The 21,598-nt window shown below is 45.0% G+C and overlaps 1 protein-coding gene across 1 annotated transcript in view; it reads right to left on the minus strand.

Annotated features, from left to right (window-relative positions):
- The window catches only part of T265_06292 (hypothetical protein), a gene marked incomplete at both ends in the record, with an annotated part of 39,598 nt that overhangs the window by 16,354 nt on the left and 1,646 nt on the right, over positions 1-21,598 (minus strand). Inside the window, 4 exons of the mRNA XM_009171512.1 lie at positions 3,138-3,300; positions 8,995-9,497; positions 15,177-15,326; positions 17,648-17,696. Of these exons, the coding sequence (XP_009169776.1) occupies positions 3,138-3,300; positions 8,995-9,497; positions 15,177-15,326; positions 17,648-17,696 (865 nt within the window). The remainder of the gene's footprint in view (positions 1-3,137; positions 3,301-8,994; positions 9,498-15,176; positions 15,327-17,647; positions 17,697-21,598) is intronic.

Raw genomic sequence — 21,598 nt, forward strand, 5'->3', positions numbered from 1 at the left:
CGTCGACATCAGCTGAAGGTTAGTCTGAAGGTTTACATGAATCAGATTTTGACAGACGAACTAAAGATTGACGGCTCGAGGTTACGATTCGTCAGATATAGAGGGGATGCGGTTCAATTGCCTGGGACTATTATTTCAACACGACACTGGACAGCAATGTACGTAACACGAGTTTGAGGCCAATTGCCACACGCTGGTGAAAATTTCTCAGCCAAAGAATCTCCCAGAATCACGTTACGAATTGGGTTCGACGGAGGCAGTAATCATTCTGGAGACACGTCACGCGTTTGGAGTGAATCGTACAGCTGTAACACCCCCTCGGTGCCTAGCTGCGATGCCACATGAAAGGAGCACGAGGGCTGAGATACTGCCAAGTTGCCCAAGCCTGGACAGAGGAGTCGAGAGACAGAGGTCGGGTTCGAACCACGGACCTTTCGGTCAGTAAATTCGCGCTCTAACCACCTGAGTCATCTCGCCCCATTTGGGGTGAATACAACTCACAGTCTCCTCCGGTTTCTAAAAAGCGAGCGTTCATTCAGAACAGCCCAAAAAACGAACACCAAATGCCAAGGTTAGCTTGAAACTCCAGTCAAAATCAGCGATTGATAATGCACGGTGAATCGTACGCAGAAAAAGTGCAAAATGCTGGCCTGGACTCATTTATTAGCGGTAAGGATGACCTCTGGGTTACCGTTACGAATGTTATTACTGACTTCGGCGGTGCTGTGTGCTGAATTAGCATGCATGAGATGTTCCATCAGTGCGTATCTCAAACTGATCTGTTGATAAGGTGACTCACAGAAACAGTGCGGCCTGAAGGCCTCTGGAGCCTTCCAGTTGCTAAGGTACTGAAACTAGAAGCATATGCAAATTTCGTAGAGTTTCTTCATTTGACGGCAGAGTTTGGTGCGTAGAAAACGAACAGAATCAGCATGTAATAACTAACACACGACTTCGTCGGAGAAACTGGAAGGATGGTTCGAGGATCTCAAACCAGTTTTCGAAAGGCTAGACGAGGTCGGCAAGTAACGGCACGTGAACATGCAGTCTGATTTGGGCCAGCCATGTTGTTATTCATTAAATTTCTAAGACAGCGAACTTGGATAGCGCGTTCGATCAACACTTCTGAGTGTGGTGTACGATTTCGGTCGGTACCTATGGTATCCACTCCGTGGACGGAATGCTGAACTGTTCAGTTGGTATGTGATGTATGTATGTATGGAACCTACTAGTCATCAGGAGTGGCTCAGTGCAGAAACCTTTGGACGAAGGTGACGGCGCTACAGGTCAAAACCCATTCATCAGAATGAAGATCAGTCACGCTTGAGTCACACATACACACACCTCAAAGCCGTTACCCTCCTTCGAGTTACGGCTGCCATACTTTCTGAAGAAAGCATGAAAATGCATACAATGTTAGGTTGCCACAGTCTAAACCAAAGCAAGAAAAAGTAAAGAGTGACTCCGAATCGCGAATCAAGGAAATAATACTTCAAGCCCTGCACTAACCCAAAATTGTTTCAGACTGGCTTGTATGTACGCAGACCAATAGATCTGACAAGACAGGTTTCGAAACAAACCTACGATGAGCACCGACTGAAGACGATGATGTCCAGTATCAGAAAGAACGAGATCAACTAGGCGACATGTGACTGATACAACCACATCCAAGTATGTACGGTCAACACAGTGGCTGTGCAGTTTACAGTTTGATTGCCACTGAAGGGTGCTATCAAACTAAGGATGGAAAGTTACACAGCAACGCCGGTATACCGCTAGAACTAAATCATAGGCTGCAAATTACTTTTGTGATACAGGTCTCTCGGGGAGGGTTAGATCAGAACTCAGGGTGAACGTCGTGAGGAAAGTAGCTATCCTCAACAACATGCACTCCAGGCAAGTAAGTTGTATCGCGATCACACACTCCGAAACGCAGAGAAACGGTAATATTTTGCTTTCACAAGATACATCCTGCCAGTAAAACCGATGCTTGCCCAAACAAGTAGTTGCTCCCAGTTTCCCTGATGGCTCTTACTTAGGCGGTGCCTGTTATTCTAATTCCTGTCCCGTGGAGGTCATGCACCACAAGCATGTAACGTCCACATTGCTTCCCGTCAAATCTTTCTTTACCTTATACAAGCAGTGATGTGATATATCCTCATTACAACAACTCGCACCCTCGGTACTCTGCATTCATTTGCATTACATGCACTATGGCGCTTAGTACACGGCTCTTCTCCAAAAGTCACTGTGATGACATGCCACCCACGTGTACAGCTCCTGTCACGCCCTTACACAGAGAATGTACTCTTGTCTAGTTAAACTCATAAGACACGGCATCGTGATATCCGAGTGACTGACGGGTGACGCCCTCATTTACCACACGTGAATGATGCCTTATTTTAATGAACACACACGTAGTACTATTAGCCCAAACGGAACCAAGCTGGCTCAGCAACGAAACGAATAGGTGGTACGTGTCAGATGCGTTGTTTTACGACCCATCAGAGTGAGCCCAAGGACAACAAGAAGGGCTGTCGGAAACACCAGCTAGTCGTTTCTGGGGATCACTTTTAGACCCGTATGCAAGTATTAAGCGTTATGATACACAACAATCACTTGCCCTGGGTAAAACAATCCCACAGGTAAACAAGGAATTGGTTATAAAACTGTCACGAGTTCCTCGGAACCTTATGTTCTACTTGAACCCGAATTGCACGGAATTGGCGATATACACTCGCATGCATAACAGTTTGGTTTTCATGGGTTACGCAACTGAATCATAGCTGAATGTCTTGCTTATCATGTTCCTGAACAACTGAATGTGCTGCATCAGGCCACCTGATTTTTTAGTTGGCATGATACGTTAGAATAGCAATACATCGTATAAACGTAACACACTACTCGTAAAATTGCTGAAAACACTTCGAAAGTTCACGACCGGTTTGGTCCTTTCTGGGGCTCACCAGGTGTGCGCAGTCCCCGAGCCCCATTGAGAATCAGGTAATCACCAACCAGTGATAGACCCGTGGTCATGACGTTAACGGTCTGCGACTGTCCTCTGATGGGAACGCGCGCAGCTGATGAGTATTGATGAGGTTCTCAGTGTTGCTTAAATGTGAAAAGTTTACACTTACATTCGTCCGCGGTATTCGTGCACCGTCGTTGACCAATCGAGTGATCAATTCGCAAATTAGGATACCAAAGGAGAAAACATCGGCCGCAAATGTGTACGGAGCGATTCGGTTGAGGCACTCAGGTGCGATGTAATAAGGATTTCCGACCAGGACACTGCNACTTCTACAATACACAAGGAATCGGAAGAGAGTTAAGGACGGGATGAGTGAAGAACCAAATCAACACATGCATCTAGATCGAACCCTACTAGGCCTGCAAACACACGGAAGCCATGTAGTCATCACACTGCATAACCAACGAGATATGAGAAAATCGAGTAGAAACACATAAACGATTTAAAGCGTTTTCCAGATCGCGAAAGTTTAAATGATAGAGGGGACCTGAAAAACCAGATGTGTTGTCTATCTTCAAACCCACCCTGGATTTTCCATTGTTTTGTCAGGCCTTCCGCCTATATCGAATCATGAGCGGAAAACGCCACAGAGGGACTAGATTCTACCGCAGTGTCACAGCTTCTGGACGTCCACAGGGCTGGGATACTGCCAATTTGCCCAAACCCATACAGAGGAATTCAAAAGTCAGAGATCGGGTTTGAACCAAAGACCTTCCGATCAGTGAATTCGCACTCTAACCATTGAGCCAGCTCTCATCTTCATAAGCCTATGACTGGGAAACAAAAGCCCTGCTCGTGTCAACCGCACTAGCCTCGTTCAGCGCCCAGCACAATGAAATCAATCTTCAGACTTGCAAGCCTAGTTCACCTCGCTGTTTCTAGTAGTCACCTTAAAAAACTGGACACCACCGTTCGTAAGCCACACTATATTCGCTTTGATGTTTGTTATTCACTTGAACTGCGAGTGAAAGACACGCACAACCCCGTCAGATTGAACATCTAGTCAGCTTTCGACAAATACACTCCTTTGCAAATCACTGTGGTTCTCACAGGAGACCCAAATGAATCTCTCGGCTATGCTGTTCTTCAAGTGAATGTGCGAATGCCGAAGAGTTTTCAGTAATCTTGGGAATATTTTCCTTTATGAAAATCTAGTCAGCTTCTTTTCGCTTCCTCGCGATCCAGAAGTCGCCACAGGCGGCTTAATCGTGGCCAGAATGGTTCTACGCTTATCAGCCAAGATAAGCGTCGGCTATGTGGGATTCGTTCGACGCATGTGTCAAAACTCCCACCCAACCGGTATCCCCCCGGGAAAATGAACCGACCTCTCCGATTGTTCATTCTACCTGCAGTGATCAAGAACGCCTGGTCATATGGCACCCCCTAAATATGAAGAAATTTCCCATAACAACCAGTCATATCCTCAACAATGGTCGGTAGTATCGAAAACTCACTACCTGTCGTGTGTTCATTAAAATCTATTTGGGATCAGATCATATGTTCTTCTACAATTTTTCACACAAACGAGTTAACTAGACCTAGCTACTGAAGCAAAGTTAGCGCAACCGCCAAATACAATCTTTTCTTATTCACTTTATGGGGCCGATGTGCTGGAAAAAGTGCCCGGAACGCTGCAACATGCTCTTCCAGTCGTACATTTGACCTATTCGCCAAGTTGATTCACACAAGCCACCTGCCAAAAATCCCTACAAGAAGTACAGTCAGATATACGACGTGTGGGCAACTCGGATGTCCACGGTTCCTTTTCTTGCCTTTTCCCTTATTATTTTTATTAAAGGGTTTCAGTAAAACAAATTACCACGATTGTTAGTCAACTAAGAGCCGTTATTTCACAATGTTTTCAGTGGTAAGAACACGTACCCAACCCTATTTTATGGGAGCTTCCACTTGACTAGAGAGCAGAAACAGTAAAGACGACGAACGGTTTAGTCTAGAGAAACCTCAGTGTTCTGGACACAGAGGGCAGTATCCGAAACTCTCCATATGATATTCTTTCACAGGGTCTGAAGAGCCTGGTTAATTTAGAAAAGGATACGAGGAAAAAATATAGTGGAACTACAAGCAAGACTTAATCAGATATAACCATCATGTGCTAAACTGCAGAAACGATAGACAAACTTGACAACCGTGTTAGTAGTGAATTACGGCCCTCACGAGTTGCGCGTCCCGAATACTTTCAATGCATCACGCGATTCAAACCATGCTGGAATGCAGACGATATTCCAGAAGACTACTGGATGATAGTCGGGCACCTGACAAGCCACAACTACGAAACAGTACCGAATCGATCAAAACTCTATCTGGTGGATGTGACTGATTTTAAGAATCCTTACACAACGTACAATATGCCTTGAGGGCGGACCTTTCGCAATATTTTTGATACGGTTAATCTGAAGTATCATACCAGCGTAGTTGAGACAAGCTAGGATATCGCACTAATATAGAGGTCAACCTTTCCAAAGTCACTGAATTCTCCGGAAAACAGGGCCTCTGTGTGTCAGCTGAATTTCACTGGAAACAGGGGATTAGCTGACGCGCGATAACAAGGTATTTTGAAACTGTGTACACTGCTCACCAAAAAAACAGACCGTTTACGAACGGTATACACAGAAACCTGGTTACACATTCCTACCGGAAACTAAACCTGCATCAGGTCGCTTAGTTCATTTAACTACTTCACCACCAGGGTTCTGCAGCCTTACCACGACAGTTTTAAATTGAGGATTTTAAAACACGGCAAAGCATGTTCATCATAAGTTTCGATCGGTCGTTCCAACTATGTAGATGGCTCAAATGAGCGTGAATTGAATTTACTGACCGCAAGGTCCGCGGTTCGAACCCGACTCCTACCTCTCGACTTGCCCTGTCTAGGCTTGGGCAAATCGGCAGTATCCCAGCCCTTGTGCTTCCTTCGGGTGGCATGGCAGCTAGGCACCAGCTGAACAACTGAACGATTTTCCCAACTATGCATCTTCTCATCATGCCTTCGAACTGCACTATATAAGTTATGATCATATCGCAGTATTCAAACAGCGGCTGACGACAACCTGGTCGACCTGAAACATGCGGACGACATCGTTCTCGTCTTCGAAGGGGAAGAGACATGAAGTCTCATCCTTTGACATGCGCACTGTACCCAGAAAGCGTGAGGTCATGCTTTTGAACTTTCACTATAGAATGTGTTCAGCACTAGAAAGTACGTTTGTTGGGCCATGTAGTGTGCATGCCGAACCATCGTTTGCCGACGAGAGTGGTGTTTTCCGTGCTCAGTTCAGAGTGGCGGAAACATATACGTCAGTCAGTCAATCAATCAATCAATCAATCAATCAATCAATCAATCAATCAATCAATCAATCAATCAATCAATCAATCAATCAATCAATCAATAATCAATTCAATCAATCAATCAATCAATCAATCAATCAATCAATCAATCAATCAATCAATCAATCAATCAATCAATCAATCAATCAACAATCAATCAATTTATCAGCTATAAACTGGGTACCATAAGCAAACTGGTCCAATCTGCTACAGTTTTGATCACCGGGAATAGGGAACGTGTAGGTAATACAGCCAAGCCTTGGAGGCAATAGCATGTTTCGTTAGTTCATAAACTGGGTAGCTGCGCCTTGAAGGTGATAGTTTTGAGGCACGAGTGCCACTGACTGCGTGATTGGGTTGTTTTTGCCAGTGAGTTGAGTTCAGGGATCCCCCATCCAGGAAGGCGGCAATTGTTGACCCGATTAAGTTAACTGATTAGTTTTCATATTACGTTGCCAGGTCATAAACTGTGTACCTCTCAGTTGCTTCCATTCGGCACAGGGCTGGGCGAAAAGACACTTTTGAGGTAGACGGTCTTCTGGCATGAGGAGTACATGCACTAACCGGTGATCAATTCATCTATCGCGGGAGAGTTCCTTCTCCCAGGGACAATCTGGCGTGCCTTGGCATTACTAACATAATGTTCACACCAGACCCGAACAACGCTTGGGAGACACCGATGGTCAAACACTGACATCTTTCGTATGTTCTATGCATGTAGAGGCCACATTTTCGGTCCCTAAAGCAGTATGGATCACACTGCTGCGGTGTGAACTCTGCCGCTGACAGATTAACCCACGTCACTTCAGCGCCATAGGTGTCGGATGTCCACAAAAGCTGTCCTGGCCTTCCCGATTCGAGAAGTAGCCTCATCTCTAGCCAGTCAACTGGGACTCATACAACTGCCCAGGTAAACAAATTAGGCTCGTCCGTAAGCATGAGGTTTGGGTTTGATCCAACTGTCAAAGTGCATGCCTCAGAACACAGCGTCCGATATGAAGTACGCAGTTTTCTTTCATTCAGGTTTATCCTGTTATAGACATGCAATTGACCATGAACTGTATCTGAGCCAATGAATGAAGTACGAGACAAGACGCCACAATTATAAGAACTAGGCTTCTTTATATCGCAAAAGTAATTGACACCCGCATTTTTTAAACCTAAGCTTCGCATTCAGAAACTATTTCGACAGATATTGAGTATTATGAGACCGGACTTATCAGCCTCACATGACTAGCCGAACCTATACGAGTCTTCGCAGTCTTAAATATTGCTTATCATCTTGAGCACATTGAAATAATTCACTGTCATGATCGATTCTGCTCGTTGTATACATGTCTGAGCCGGTAGAAATGATACTGAAAAGGTCATCTTCGCTCAACTTGTCTGTTCATTGATTTGGGCGGATAACGTCAGTGTTCTCACTCCAACGGGCCACTTATTTATTCTCATCGATTACACTGCAATCAAACTTAACGTGGATCCTCGGTTACGCCGTTGTCAAGCGGTGAGCTGAACAAAAGGTTAAAGATACTCAGGATATTGAGAAGACTACTTAATGGACCTCTTGCTCCATCTTTGCGAACGCGCAAGAAACGGACACCAGCCACAAAAAGGCTTCTTATGCCGTGAACAATAATCTTACAAGCCTAATTAAACACGGATGGGTAAAATGGCATTTTCTCACAAGCGTTCGCTATGGTAAAGCAAGCTAATTCTGTTGCAGCGAACTACTAGACACAAACAGCTTCTTGCCACTTTCTGAGAGCTCTCTGTGGCGCGATCTAGCGTAGAGAATTGCCAGAAACTCACCATTATTCGAACCAACAGGAATGGGGAGGGGGATGGCAGTCGTCAGATCACCGACAAGTGAGCGACGGGAATCGTGACCCAACAACTCCGGAAAATGGGCAAGAAAGGACTCTGCAGAGTCATCCAAATGGCGGCTTTTTAGTGAATCTAGCTCGAAAATCACCAAACACCTCTGTGTGGAGCAAACGAAACTGACAAATGTCATTCCATCAATGCTCTTGAATGAAATCATACCACATTTCTAGTTGCTTACACGTTGGCATTTGTGGAGTCTGGCACGTCCCCTAATGTCTCGACGACTGACACCCAACTACCTCCAACAAACTAATAATTCTATACGTGTAGAAACCCTGACGTAATTAGGGGTCCAGTCAAATGACTCAAGTCCGGTTTTTCCTTAGAAGGCATCATTGTCATTTCACCAACATCATCACATGATTATGTGACAAAACTCAGAAAAAAGCAGACTAGACTGAATCCGTCAGAAATCAGATTTCGGTGATCCAGTTCTTTCACGTGATATGTATTCTGAGCGTTTACTGTTCCTCACTCATGAGTCATCTTTCCGTGAAATTCGGTTCATGCACTGATGGATATACAGGAATGCAGCTACGTTTCGTCAAATACACACTGGTTTCGTTAAAGCTGACGATATGAAGACGGTAAACTTTCCAGATACAGGCATCAGGTCTACAGGGAGCTTCAAAGTTCGGAAGAGAGAGCCACCAAGACAGCCGGTTGCCGAGATGAGAAAGAGTGCTAGGAATGTATCGAAAGAAGTGCTGAATTCAGCAATAATAACTTACTGACTTAGATCCAAACACAGACCAAGATCAGCAACAACAGCGGTATAACTGGGAGAGATGTCCGGTGGAAACAGAGCGCTAGACCAGGCGAGCCGCTTCCAGACCGGTTCTACGATAGGCAGGGAAAGCAAACAATGTTTTGCAAATTTCGTTTGCTCCAGCATTGACGGGTCACCGTTTTGCATAGTGATCGGACCACCGCACTCAGTTGAGGAAGAGCTGATATCACCACCCATTTGTTCGCGATCGACAGCCATACAAACTGGCGACAGACTCCGACCGTTTGTGGAAAATTCAGCCTGTCTCTGGCTGTAGGTTAGTGGCACTTTTGAACAAGGTCGTCTGGATCGAGAATGTGCAGGACAATCGCGCACGAACGCCGCGTCGGAGACAACCACATTCTGGCCGCCGGAAACACCGTAGACTAAGTGACCAGGGAAATTCTTAGAATCCAGACCATCGGGTTCGGAGGGAACGAAAGGACCCACACGGATCAGAATATTCTGTAAAACAACAAGCGTATGTTGGTTTGCAGAGTGATCAAAAGTTGGCTTTGTAAACAGGGACCTGAGCACAGGGAAAGAAATAGAACACGAGTGCTCTGTCCAGTGACCGTACTTATGGCGATCTATTTTCCAATGTCACCGAAATTCTCATCAGTGAACGGGTCTTCCTGTTTATTGTCACGCCTACCTTCAGAATCCTCTCCCTTCGTGATCGACGGGTCTTTATAATTTCAAAAAACTAACTAGTTCCCTTATAGTGAAACTTCGGAAACCCAACAGAAAATCTGAAATACTGGAAGACCACTCCCTTCATCCTTTCAGCTATCATTTTTCCGCGTATCCTCAAACGCGTCCTTTCTTTGCACGGGCTAACTGTTTCCTTTTTGCTATATCTGAGTGACAGAAAAAGAGACTATATCAAGACCACGAAACTAAAATCGACTAATTACCTAGGACAGACGAATTTTGGTCACCAGGTCCGGTTGTCAATCCGTGGCCTGAAACCTTAGAGTATCCAAATCCGTTGGTAAGATTGCATGCAGCGAACTGACTGCGAAAACCGAAGCAGAGCATGCGCGCATCTTCTTGCAAGCGCTGGACGCTGGAGTGCAAACTAACTAAGACCGAATCTTCGGTGGATCTGGCGCCTAACACGATGTCATGTGTGGTCTTTTACAAACCCCAATTCAACACTATATTGTAGTGATTTCAGAGAAACTAGTCTACCATTTGAGAGGATTCCCGCAAAAACTTGGATAAGTAAACCTTCCCTACAAATACAGTGCACAACGAAAACTCCACCAATGCAACAGCCGATTCGTTCGCTCCTCTACAAATACAGTGCACAACGAAAACTCCAATGCAACAGCCGATTCGTTCGCTCCAGCTGCTTTTAGCGTGTTACGTGTGTCAGTTCAGCTCATGAGACCTCGTGAGGGCGTACGGGTGGTCAAGCATGTCAAAAATATGCGCATACCCAAATACGTGCACTGGTTACGAAGCCATATATCAATTTTCGTTCGACATTCACTTGCTTATCTTAGGTCTCGTGGAATTGTTAGGTATGGGTGACTAGGAGCCATTCACCAGCTTACTCCACGGGTTGGGAGAACAGTTACGTAACACTAGCGTTCGGATATCTAAGTCTGCCACAACCCCAAGGTTATATTGCTATGCAAATGAAGTTACCGCCTAAGAAGTCAGTTGTAACCCAATGATAACATCAACATTTGATGTCAGGTCAAATCGGTGATACCTACTAGAGCAGGAGAAAAGCAGGAGTGAAAACAATAAGCTCGGACAGCCGGTCCAAGGCCGGCACAATACATATAAAGAGGAGAATGGAGAAAACGAACAGTGGTGAAATGAAGGGGTTAAAAGCCGTATGCCACCCAGAACTGTGTGGCAAAATTCAGTACGGTTTGCTAGAATTCTTTCTAGAACCAATCTTAAATACGAGATGCAAAAACTATTAACATATCGAATACAATGCACTGCAACACAATACCATTCTCGTTAAGATTCGTCTTTCTCTGTACCACCACTGCAATCGGTTGGGGCATACGTAACCACTACAAAGAAGTACGGCTTCTCCTTGATTTTAGCGCTTTAAAGCCAGCTTTCATTCGTACAGCGCAAAGTATGCTGTTGACCGGGGGCCCATCGAACACAGCGGATTCAACCACCGCTAGCGACTTGGCAAAACGCTGCAGTGCAGTCATTCCCGGATAAACATAGGTTGTAAACTTCCTTGGAATTTACTTTTGGAGGAAGCAGTGTACTGACAGTGCTAGAAATTTGGAGCCATGTTCCCAATAGACAGAGACCCAAATGTATATATCAAACAGTCACATCTGCTGTGCAACTGCTTTCCAGAAATGCTTTCGTGGTCCACTAAGCGGATATCGTCATATGAGAATGCTCCTCCGGCATAATTAGTGTTGAGCAACCGAGTGATTCAGCCGCATATCCCACGTTTCAAATTGACAATCAGAGACAGTGACTTGCCACTGTGATTCTGCTAATCAACAAAAGTAGAATTATAAGTCCAGAGAGAAGAACGCTTTAAATCTGCACAGGGCCGAAAGTCTACTGGGATAAGGCTCTGATCGAACAACTGGGCAGCGCAGGTTGGCTGGCAGGTCATCCGATGAGTGGTCCTTACCATAGCACAGGACCGGGCGGGACCGGTAAGATAAACCGAGAATCGATCAAGCATGTGAACATGCACAAAAACACACGCACACGGAATCGAAAGGTTGGGCGGAACAGCAAACGCTTTCGGATGCATAGGCCATATTGTGGGTGAACTGGACTACAGCGTGCGTGGCTAGTTTGCTATTTCGCCACAGGCCTCCGATCTAATCGGTACCCAAGGCCACAAAATCCAAGCAGGTTGCACGAGGCACAAAGCGGTCAAATAGAGCAGTGCCGCCACCAAACCTGTTTCTACGGATTATATGCACTTTTTACAGATAAACTTTGACGCTAGGAGTTACGGTAACTGCCGAAAACCGTTACGATACTACATTAACTTTCACTGGAGACTATTAGGGCAAAAACAAAGAATCAAAAGAACACCAAGGAACAACTCCTAGTCACTTATTTAGTGTTGCATTAGCAAATAAAAGTTAAGCTCCGAATATCACGGGCAACAAACTATAGGTCTGAAGCAAGTTTGTAGTAAGTTTGTGAGGGTATACGGCGGGCTCTCCAAAGGCTTCCGTACACAAAGCGGTGTCTGTCAGGGATGCCCACTCTCTCCACTCCTTTTTAACTTTGTGATCGATGAAATAATGAGACGAACGCTGCAGGGTCTCCAAAACCCTGGTGTTCAAATAGCCTGTGAAGAAAACCTTGTCGATCTGGAATATGCAGATGACATCGTTCTCATGTTCGAAAAGGAGCAGAAGGAGCAGGTGTTTTTGGATGAATTAACCAAAGTCATCCTGTCCTTTGGTGTGCATTTTGCACCCACAAAGTGTAAGACCATGCTCCTGGATATGCAGTCACTGAAGACGCCACTTACAAGATGTTTTGTTATATGGTTGTGAGCACAGGCCCGTTCGAGCAGCGGAACTGAGACGTCTTCGTTATCTCAGGATCATAGCTCGTGTGGGTTGGTGTCGGAGAATCCGCAACGAGATAATTAGAAGACGAGTTTTCGGTTGTGCAACGGGTACTTCCATTGAAGAATGGGTCCAGCACCCGAAGCTTCGTTGGTTGGGACATGTGTTGCGTATGCCTAGCCATCGTTTGCCGAAGAGAGTACTGTTTTCCGTGCCCAATACAGAGTGGAGGAAGTAGAGGTGATCAACCCTTGATCTGGCAGAGAAATATAAAGAAGATTATGAAACGTTTGGTTGCGAGATGGTTCATTGGTTAGCGCACGAATTCACTGATCGGAAGGTCTGTGGTTCAAACCCGATCTCCACCTCTCGACTTCCCGTCTAAGCTTGGGCAACCTGGCAGTATCCCAGCTCTCATGTTTCCTTCGGGTGGCATGGCATTTAAGTAATGAAAGGGTGCTACAGCTGAATAGTTTTTTTATTCGACTTTTTTGTCGGTGCTACTCGCCTTCCACGGTGGGCCCGCGTGACCCCCCACTGCGCCTGGTTGGAGACACTGCTGTCAACCGATGTCAATGGGCTTCTTGTCATTCTTTATCCAGATTGCTTGAATGATTGTTTGGAAGTGTAGGCACCCTGGAATGATTGTCGTAGGCTAGCATTAAGTCCCTTCCCCATCTACTGTTCTCTTCTTCACAGTGAGGCCTTCAAATAAATCATGGTTCTACGGCAGTGAAGCATCGGTGTTGAACACTGATGTCATGCTATCGATGATGATGAATTTTGTGGCAATGCAGGCAAACAACAAGTAGTTACGTCTAGACCATATTTCCTATGCTTTATTTTGCTTCCGTCGGCTTTGGCAAAACATCTCTAAACTGGAAAAGTCTGCAAACTGGAACAAATTAATGATTAGATGGTCCAATATCATTAACCGCACGACGGTGAAATACAATCATTTGAGAAAAATTTGGTGTGAACGACAGAATCAGCTGATTTTTGGATGAGCATATTCTTCAACCAAATATACTGTTCAAAGGTGCTTCATGTTTCAGTTCGAGATATCTGAGTGCATTTTCCAGAGGGAACAAACCACTCACAAGTTTGTTGAAAACCCTCCGAAAGCCCGCAATCGGTTTCGCTCTGCTTAGGGCTCACCAGACAGGCAAAGTTTCCGGATTTCTGTCAACCTTATGTTCTAGTTTAACACCAAAGTGTACATAACTGATGATAGGTGCTCAAATGTAAGTTCCGTTGATGTTAAGGGGGTAATAAATTAGATCACAGAAGAATCCCTCGTTTACCATATGATTCAAGTGAATGTACACACTTTAGCTGCACCGGAATGAACGAGGAAGAATGCATCCCATCGACTGAACTTCTATCTAGTGCATTTCCTTGCGTAGGTTCTGGGTGTCACAAAAATTGACAAAAACCTGTTACAAAAAGCCTGGTAGCGTTAGATTCCTGGTCTTTTTCTCCATTCAGTATGCCGTTGAAAAGAGAGAGGTGGATGAACAACGCGTTGATGGGAAAACCCGAGCCTTGACTATTTTCGACCAGGGCTGCCAAATACTGTTCCTACTTAAGGAACGATAGCCGCGATATTTCGAAGGATGGTTAAACTTTATCTTCAAGGGAACTTTCACGCCGTATTGTAGTGACAAGTAACAACGGTCAGTCGTGGTGAAAGGGAAAAGGCCTTCGCTGCGGAGTTATTTATTAGGAAATGCCAACTGACCGGTTACAGACCACTGAACCGGGAAGCAAAACTCTAATTTGCATCTTAGATACGAAAACTGGATACCCATCTTCTCCCGGAAGAGTTTCCTTGAAATTTCCTGGAGATTCATTGACTCCACTCATTCGTCGGTTAAATCCAAGCAAATGTTACAAAGTGGCTCCACGAATTCCGCAACAGATCTCCCTTTTTCAATAGACGAAAAGCGAAATTCTACGAACAACACATACTACTCGCGTGCCCCCCCCATCAGTAGTATCACCATTACAGTGGTAGAACAACTTTTCCCGCCTGCAAACCGAAACGGGTTAGAATGAAGTTCTACCCACGTATTACGAACACCTCACAATTGAATGTCACAAAGTAATTTTTAAGATTCAAGTCATATAGTTTCAAAAGTATCATTACCGCAATGCAGTCTGCGGTCATTTTATTGCTAGAACGCGAGGGTTCGTTTCACACAATCGCTAAACCCCACAATCTCTGAACTTTCATTCGTTCTTCCGGTCGCAGTGTACCCATCGAAAGGACATCACAGATGAACCCTTTGATTTGACTTTGAGATGCGCGGTGCTGTCCCTAACCTGAAATTCACCTGGTTGCTGGGTTGCACAGATATTTAAGCAGCAAATTTTACATCCTAAGCTCAGAAAAAATTGCTTTACGTCAAAATAAAGTGGACTGCGTGATAAGGTACCATTTCGAGTGAGCTGAGTGACCCACTCAACCGAACACTGACGACGTCTACACGACTAGGGGTGAAACGATTTCAAGTCAACTACCAGGGTCGATGAACAGATCAACGACCAGTGAACGCACCCGAGCTAGCAATATTTCGACATACTCACAACGAATCTCTCTACTTACCGCCGAAGACAAATCTCGGTGGATAAGGTTATTGCAGTGCAAATGATGAAGACCATTGGCGATATCCAGAGCCAGACTTGATCGAAGCAGCCAGGGCAGGTCCATTCCTTTTGCACTGAGCAGGTCAGCTAGTGAGCCACCATTGACAAACTAGAAATAGGAAAACGAAACTGAGAATGGCTGTGAAACACCATGATGACAACAAATGTAACTCATCCAAAGGACGTTATTGGACTGCCACTAAGAAATAGATGAGCTAGAGATAGCTCAGGGGTTAGGGCGTCAACTTAATGACCGGAAGGTCTGTGGTTCGAACCCGACACCAACATCTCGACTGCTCCTATCTAGCCTTGGGCAATGCGGCAGCACCCCAGCCCCTGACTCATCTTGTGTGGCATGGCAACTAGGCACCGATAGAGTGTTACGGCTGAACGGTTACATTTTATTTCACGATCTGTTTCCGAGCTTGGCAGTTGGTTTGCAGACGTTTGGTCACCATACGAGAAAACATCACAAGTGGTTGAGTTTCACAATCGGCGCCTTCGTGGCCCATTGCCAGGGATAGCCCTTGAGTCCTTACAACAGTTCGAAAACAGCTTACAGTGGATAGGTAAACGTTTGCTATTGGTATCCGTAATCTTATCTCCGATATCATCCAGCCTAATCTCCCCACATAGGTTGATTGGATAAAAGCAAATAAAATAAACAAAAATATATGTAGTGATATCAGTGAGCACTGCCCTCACGTCTTACGTCTCCCTAAACTGATCGAGTAGCGTCAACTACAATGATTTGGACACGTACCCTACAAACCGGGTTCCGAACTATGGAAACTCTCTCTGTCCTACAACAAACCGCGAGGAATATAGTAAGTCTGCCTTGTTCTTTTGAAGAGGAACGACCACACTGAAGAAAAGCACTGGCGTTAGGGAGGCTAAATGTTTCCCCACGGCTATCGACGTATCAACCTTTTAAGTTCCGGAAATAACAAGCCAATAGGTTAGGTATTCAGTTTAAAATTTTGTTCCGTTCGCGTGGTAGAAAGAACAGGTCCGTCCACAACAACACTTTAAGGTTTCAGTGGAACTATTGGTAGCGATGCACAAACTGGTATTGAACTGTAAAAGCGCAAACTAGATGGGGAAGTGTGACCCAAAATAGAAACAAAACTAAGGATAAGAACCAGCGGAATGAAAAGTGGATCTTCGAAGTACAGACCAAGCACTGACCAGCACAGTTTTGTTTGCGAGCCTCAAACTTCGTACCCAAGCACGTTCCATCTAAGTTCGAGCGACCAAGGGATGACGGAAGAACAGCGATGCACTGAATACGGTGGGCAAACGAGCTTACGGAAATCACGCATTCCGGCGTACAAATCGAAACGACCAGGCGTCGAAAACGATAACTTCAATGCATGAGTGCAAATAGTCGTGAGGCATGCTCGCCGGGGTTTCAGGGTTCCAGGGAGAAAGTCGTCAATCACAATACGTCAGGATCAGGATTCGTGAAACTTATTACCCAGGTCGTTTCCATTCTACATACTGCTGGGCAAAACGGCTCTGCATGATATATGATTGTCTTACATGCATAGTAGCCAGCCCAATCAGTTTAAAGATCGTGGGGGGTTTCTTTCGTTGAGGAGAATGAGTAGTTGGACTTTAACGACCCACAAGTAACAGATACCTATCCAACTTGGAAACATATGGCAGTCAATGACTCCAATATAAAACCAGATTTGCACACCAATATGCTCTTAACGGGAGACCGCTGAATCCCGGCTAGATCTCTCGTTTACAACATTCCTTAACTGAATACACTTTATAAAAGCCGCTTCATGTTTCAGCAAGTAAGACATTTGAAATATCGCAGTAAATTTTTTTTTAAGGGGACCACTCATAAGGTTGGTGAATACTCTCTGACAGCCGACCACCGGTTGCACCCTTCTCGGGGCTCATCAGTTAGGCGCAGTCCTGAGTTTCCGTAAATTTATATTCTACTTGGACCTGAATTGAACGAAGCTCTTCGAATAAATGTGCTGCACAAGGACTGGCTCATAAGGTTGACAGGAACTCGGAGACTACACCCAGCCGATGGGGCTTAGGAAGGGGAAAATCAGTCGCGGGCTATCGAAGAATTCGTAGCATACCTATAACTAGTTACCTTCAAGGGAACCAGATTCAAGTTTACTAGTTGTGAGCTTGAGAAAGAGCGAACTATGCATCCATACCAGTGTGCAAAAATGAAATCATCCCAAACGCCTGAAAGTAGCAAGAGATTCCCAATTTAATAGTCTGCTACGATCAGTCCTGTTTGATGTGGAAGACAGGTTGGGAAGCAGCATCGGCAACAAGGGAGCTCGATAACGGGAACAAGAAAATGAAGTTCAAGGCCGGGACACGATGGATTCCGGATAATCGAGCATGACTTAGAAACTTGAGAAGGAAATACGCACAAACGGTGAGTTGACCTACCTCAGTCAGGCAAGCGAATCTAGCGCCGATCACACAGGAGCCGAATAGCCTGAGATAGATAAACAGAAGTACGGAAAGACTGTAGAGTTGTCTTGAATAATACTCAAATGGCGATTGGGAATAGGGGTGATTATGGAGAGTAGAAAGACATGTCGGGAGTCGACTAAAAACAGTCCTGTATAATGCAGGTCATGACTGAAATGAGTTCGTATAGCCAAGCACACGGGCTTCGCATATCAGCATCACTTATGACGATATTTAAGGTGGACGCATAGGATGAACCATTCATCCAACCAATTATACTTGGTTACCGATACCAGGTAACTGTATGTAGAGGATATGATCTGTCCGATGTATCTACTTGGCACTCGATGACGTTACAACCAACGAAGCATAGGCCACGACGTTCCTCAGGAGTGCGAAGAATGGTCACAAAGCTTCCTACGAAACTTTACACAGAATCTTGCAAAAATCAGGCACAGGCAGCGCGGGATTTATTGAAGTATTATCCATAGTTCTCTTGTAACAGGTCATCCCCGGTCCCAATGCAGTTACTCTGCGCAGTGCATGAGACTGGAAGCCCTAAACCAAACTTTCGCACCTACGAAGACGATGTGCTGGCCGGCCATTAAAGCTTCTTTCTCACTCTTCGCACCAAGTGTAACATTTCCCAATGAGTTGCCTTGGTTTTCATACGTGAAAATCTTTGCGGTGCGGACATTAGAAACGGTCGGTTTCTGTTTCGAACGTGAGACTATTACTCTTTTCACGAATCCAAGGTTTACGGACGCACTCACGCTGGCCATATTTGGAACTCATTGGACAGCAGGTTGCATTTGTTTCATTCCGTCCTAACAAAACGTGTGTCTCAAACTTTAGCACCTTCCAAGATTAAGTAAAATTCATCGGACAAGTCTCATGCACCGCTATGGGATATCTGGATCTTCAAATTTAACCGTCCAAAAACCAATGCACTCAATATGGAAAATAGGTACTCTAAACTTTCATTAGGCAAACATCAATCTCCTACCGTCATTACACGTTGTGCAACTTTTTTTCCGAATGGAAAACCTGTCAAACTGGCATGAGCTTGAAACACAAGGAATCCACAAAGCGAAGTGGAAGTGTCGTTGCTGGTGTGACATTTTTAATTCACAAAAATTTCGGCCCCATTTCTTTGCACGCATCTTTCCACGCAAGTTTCTCACCAAGGAAGCGTACGAATACGTATAAGGGAAACACAACGCCACTATTTCTGAGATATTTGGCTATTAGTCGAATAACGGCTGTGAATGTATAACGACCAATATATTTATGCATAACAGAGATATCATTTTCAATATAACAACCTTGGCCAGAATTTTCAGAAAACGTCAATCTGGTATATGTATATATAATTACTCTCTTGGAAAGCAAATGAGATACTGTTCGAGTTGTGTAGACCATAAACTAAAGGGATGATGGACCGGATGAAGGATTCCGTTTACACGAGATTTTCACGGACTACTAGCGTGCGCGGATATATGATTGGGCTACCAGGCGCAAGTTACAGATTTTAATGCTCGTTTGGAACATGAACCATGACAATGAGTACGTGGCTCGAGTATACACTAAAAGGTCGACTACTTTGGACCTTGTGGAAATCCAGATTCTGGATGTTCGAGATGTCGTACAGTCCGGTTGCTGAATCGAAAAGAATCTTGGAGTATGAACACATGCCTGTTACGTGTGCCAGCGCTTTAGTGTGTGACATAGGTCTCTACCGACAGCAAGTGACGTTCGCTACCCTTGAGGCACTTAGTGTTCTAATTCTGAAGGTTTGGCCATTACATCATTCCAAGAACTTAAACGCAGAGAACATAGGACTACTTCACTCGGAAAATACAGATGTATAAACGTTCCATAGTTGACATGGGTGAACCCAAAAAAAGCTAATGCATACACTCTTGAGGTGGTTCAGTGCATTGCTTCGCCATATGAATTTTTACAGGCACATACCTTGGGGGCGCAGCCGTGTGTGAACATGAGAACACGTGGCTCTGCCTTAGTGCTTGGAAGGACGGTTTAAGGACGAGATAGTGCTCGGCCGGTAAGACATGTGTGCAAATTTTATTAGGTGACTAAAGACGGTGATTGATAATGCAGCGTGCTCGACATCACCATCATTCTTATAATTATCAGCTTTAAGAACCGCGTACTTTTCGAACGTTTCGTCCACCGATGAGGCGGGGAGGTGAGGTGAATAGCTGCGCATTGGAGGCTGAAGTTGGCATAATCGATGCATAAATAGATGGTCGCCAGTGGACTTTTAAGTGAGGAGATTGGAAAGGGAGCTATGCATTGAAGGCAATAGCTTGGATGCACGAACGCCATTAAAGGCACGACTGGTCCATTTCCGGCAATGTCTTGACGAGGAGAAATTAAATGCGGGAAACAGTCAGACCAGGGTAAGCTCACTTCACAGGCTCATCGGACATTCAGGTAGGTATGAGCGGAATGGGTTGGACGGGACGGAATGACATATGGTAACCATTTTAGCTCAGCCACGAAGGCGAAAACACTAACAGAAAAGGATTATGTACTTGTGTTGTTGACGAAGGCCATCTATTGCAAGGCAGTTTTCTGCTCAGTTGGACCCATTCTCCTGCACTGTGGGTCCAGCCAGCAAGCTTGAGAGTAAAAGAACGATTATGTGTGGCCAAGTACGTCCACGCTTTCGTTTATGCATTAGTTGGGCCCTTCTGTACGCATATATTTGTGCGCAAAATACCGTCGTTCTCTGAGCGTGCCAGTACAGTATGTTTAGTATCAGAAAGCCGGTTCATATCTCTGAATACACACTATAAGCACCTCTATAAAACCACAGTAGTTCGCCACATTGACTGGAAAGCCGCACGTCCTCTCCGGGCACATGGTTGCAAGAGCAAACACTTACTCGAAAGGTTGATGAACTCGTGCACCAAACTTACCCCAGCCAGACACTCGGCTCTGTGAGACAAAGTTATCGTTGTGGTAAGCCAGGAATCCAGCAATCAACTTCAAATTTCCTGGTCACACCAAGTCACTGGACTATTCTTGTACGTTACAGGGAAGGATCTTGCAAACCAAAAGCTTAACCAATGACGTTCGGTCAGCACAGACTTAGAAACTTCAAAGGAGACCATTCAAAATTTGTTTAAAACGAAGTCCCAGATTAATTGAATCCAGGATGACATCTCACTAGCGTCAAGAGCTCGATTATGTGTGATTGGTCGGTTGCGATTACAACAACATACACTATCAGAAGCTGCATACGCGGTAAGAGATCACACTACCTTCAACACGTTGAGATCAAACGTAGACTGTCTGAGACCAATTGTGTGCGCCATTCAGTCGTTGACGGTTTCATTTGTGGCACTGACCTCACTCACTTGTTAGGTGAAGCGAAAGGCACCAAGTTTCAGTTATCAGATAACGCAAGAGCTGACGAGCGATACAATGCTCTCTTCGTACAAGAAACTCTGTTTAGGGTCAACTAAGCCATTTTTACCCTAGAGAGATCGATTGCCTACAGGCTTGGCACGAAGAGAATCTAACAGGGGTGGAATATTAAGTTTTCCAGTTACCATGATGTTATACACGATTCTAATCAGCAGAAAGGATCATTGGATGTGTTTTGTTCGTTTCCAAGAGAAAGTGTCGAATAATACAAAACCGTACGTTTTCCTCTAAGTCGGACAGACCACCGCTTAATCGTTTTCTTTAAAGTCGGGGACGGCCCCCTTAGTACATGTATGTGTGTTACGTCCACGCACCATACCTGATGACGCTTGTATTCGCAATCTTCCGGCTATTCAGAGCTGCTTTAAGAGGACGCACAACTTTAGGCATCATCATTGTCATCATCAAAGACAGCAACGTCAGTGCTGCCACTGATGCTTCACTGCCGTACAACCATAATTTTCGTCCAGT

This window comes from Opisthorchis viverrini (assembly GCF_000715545.1).
Source record: "Opisthorchis viverrini unplaced genomic scaffold opera_v5_131, whole genome shotgun sequence".
NCBI classification, from domain to species: Eukaryota; Metazoa; Platyhelminthes; class Trematoda; order Opisthorchiida; family Opisthorchiidae; genus Opisthorchis; species Opisthorchis viverrini.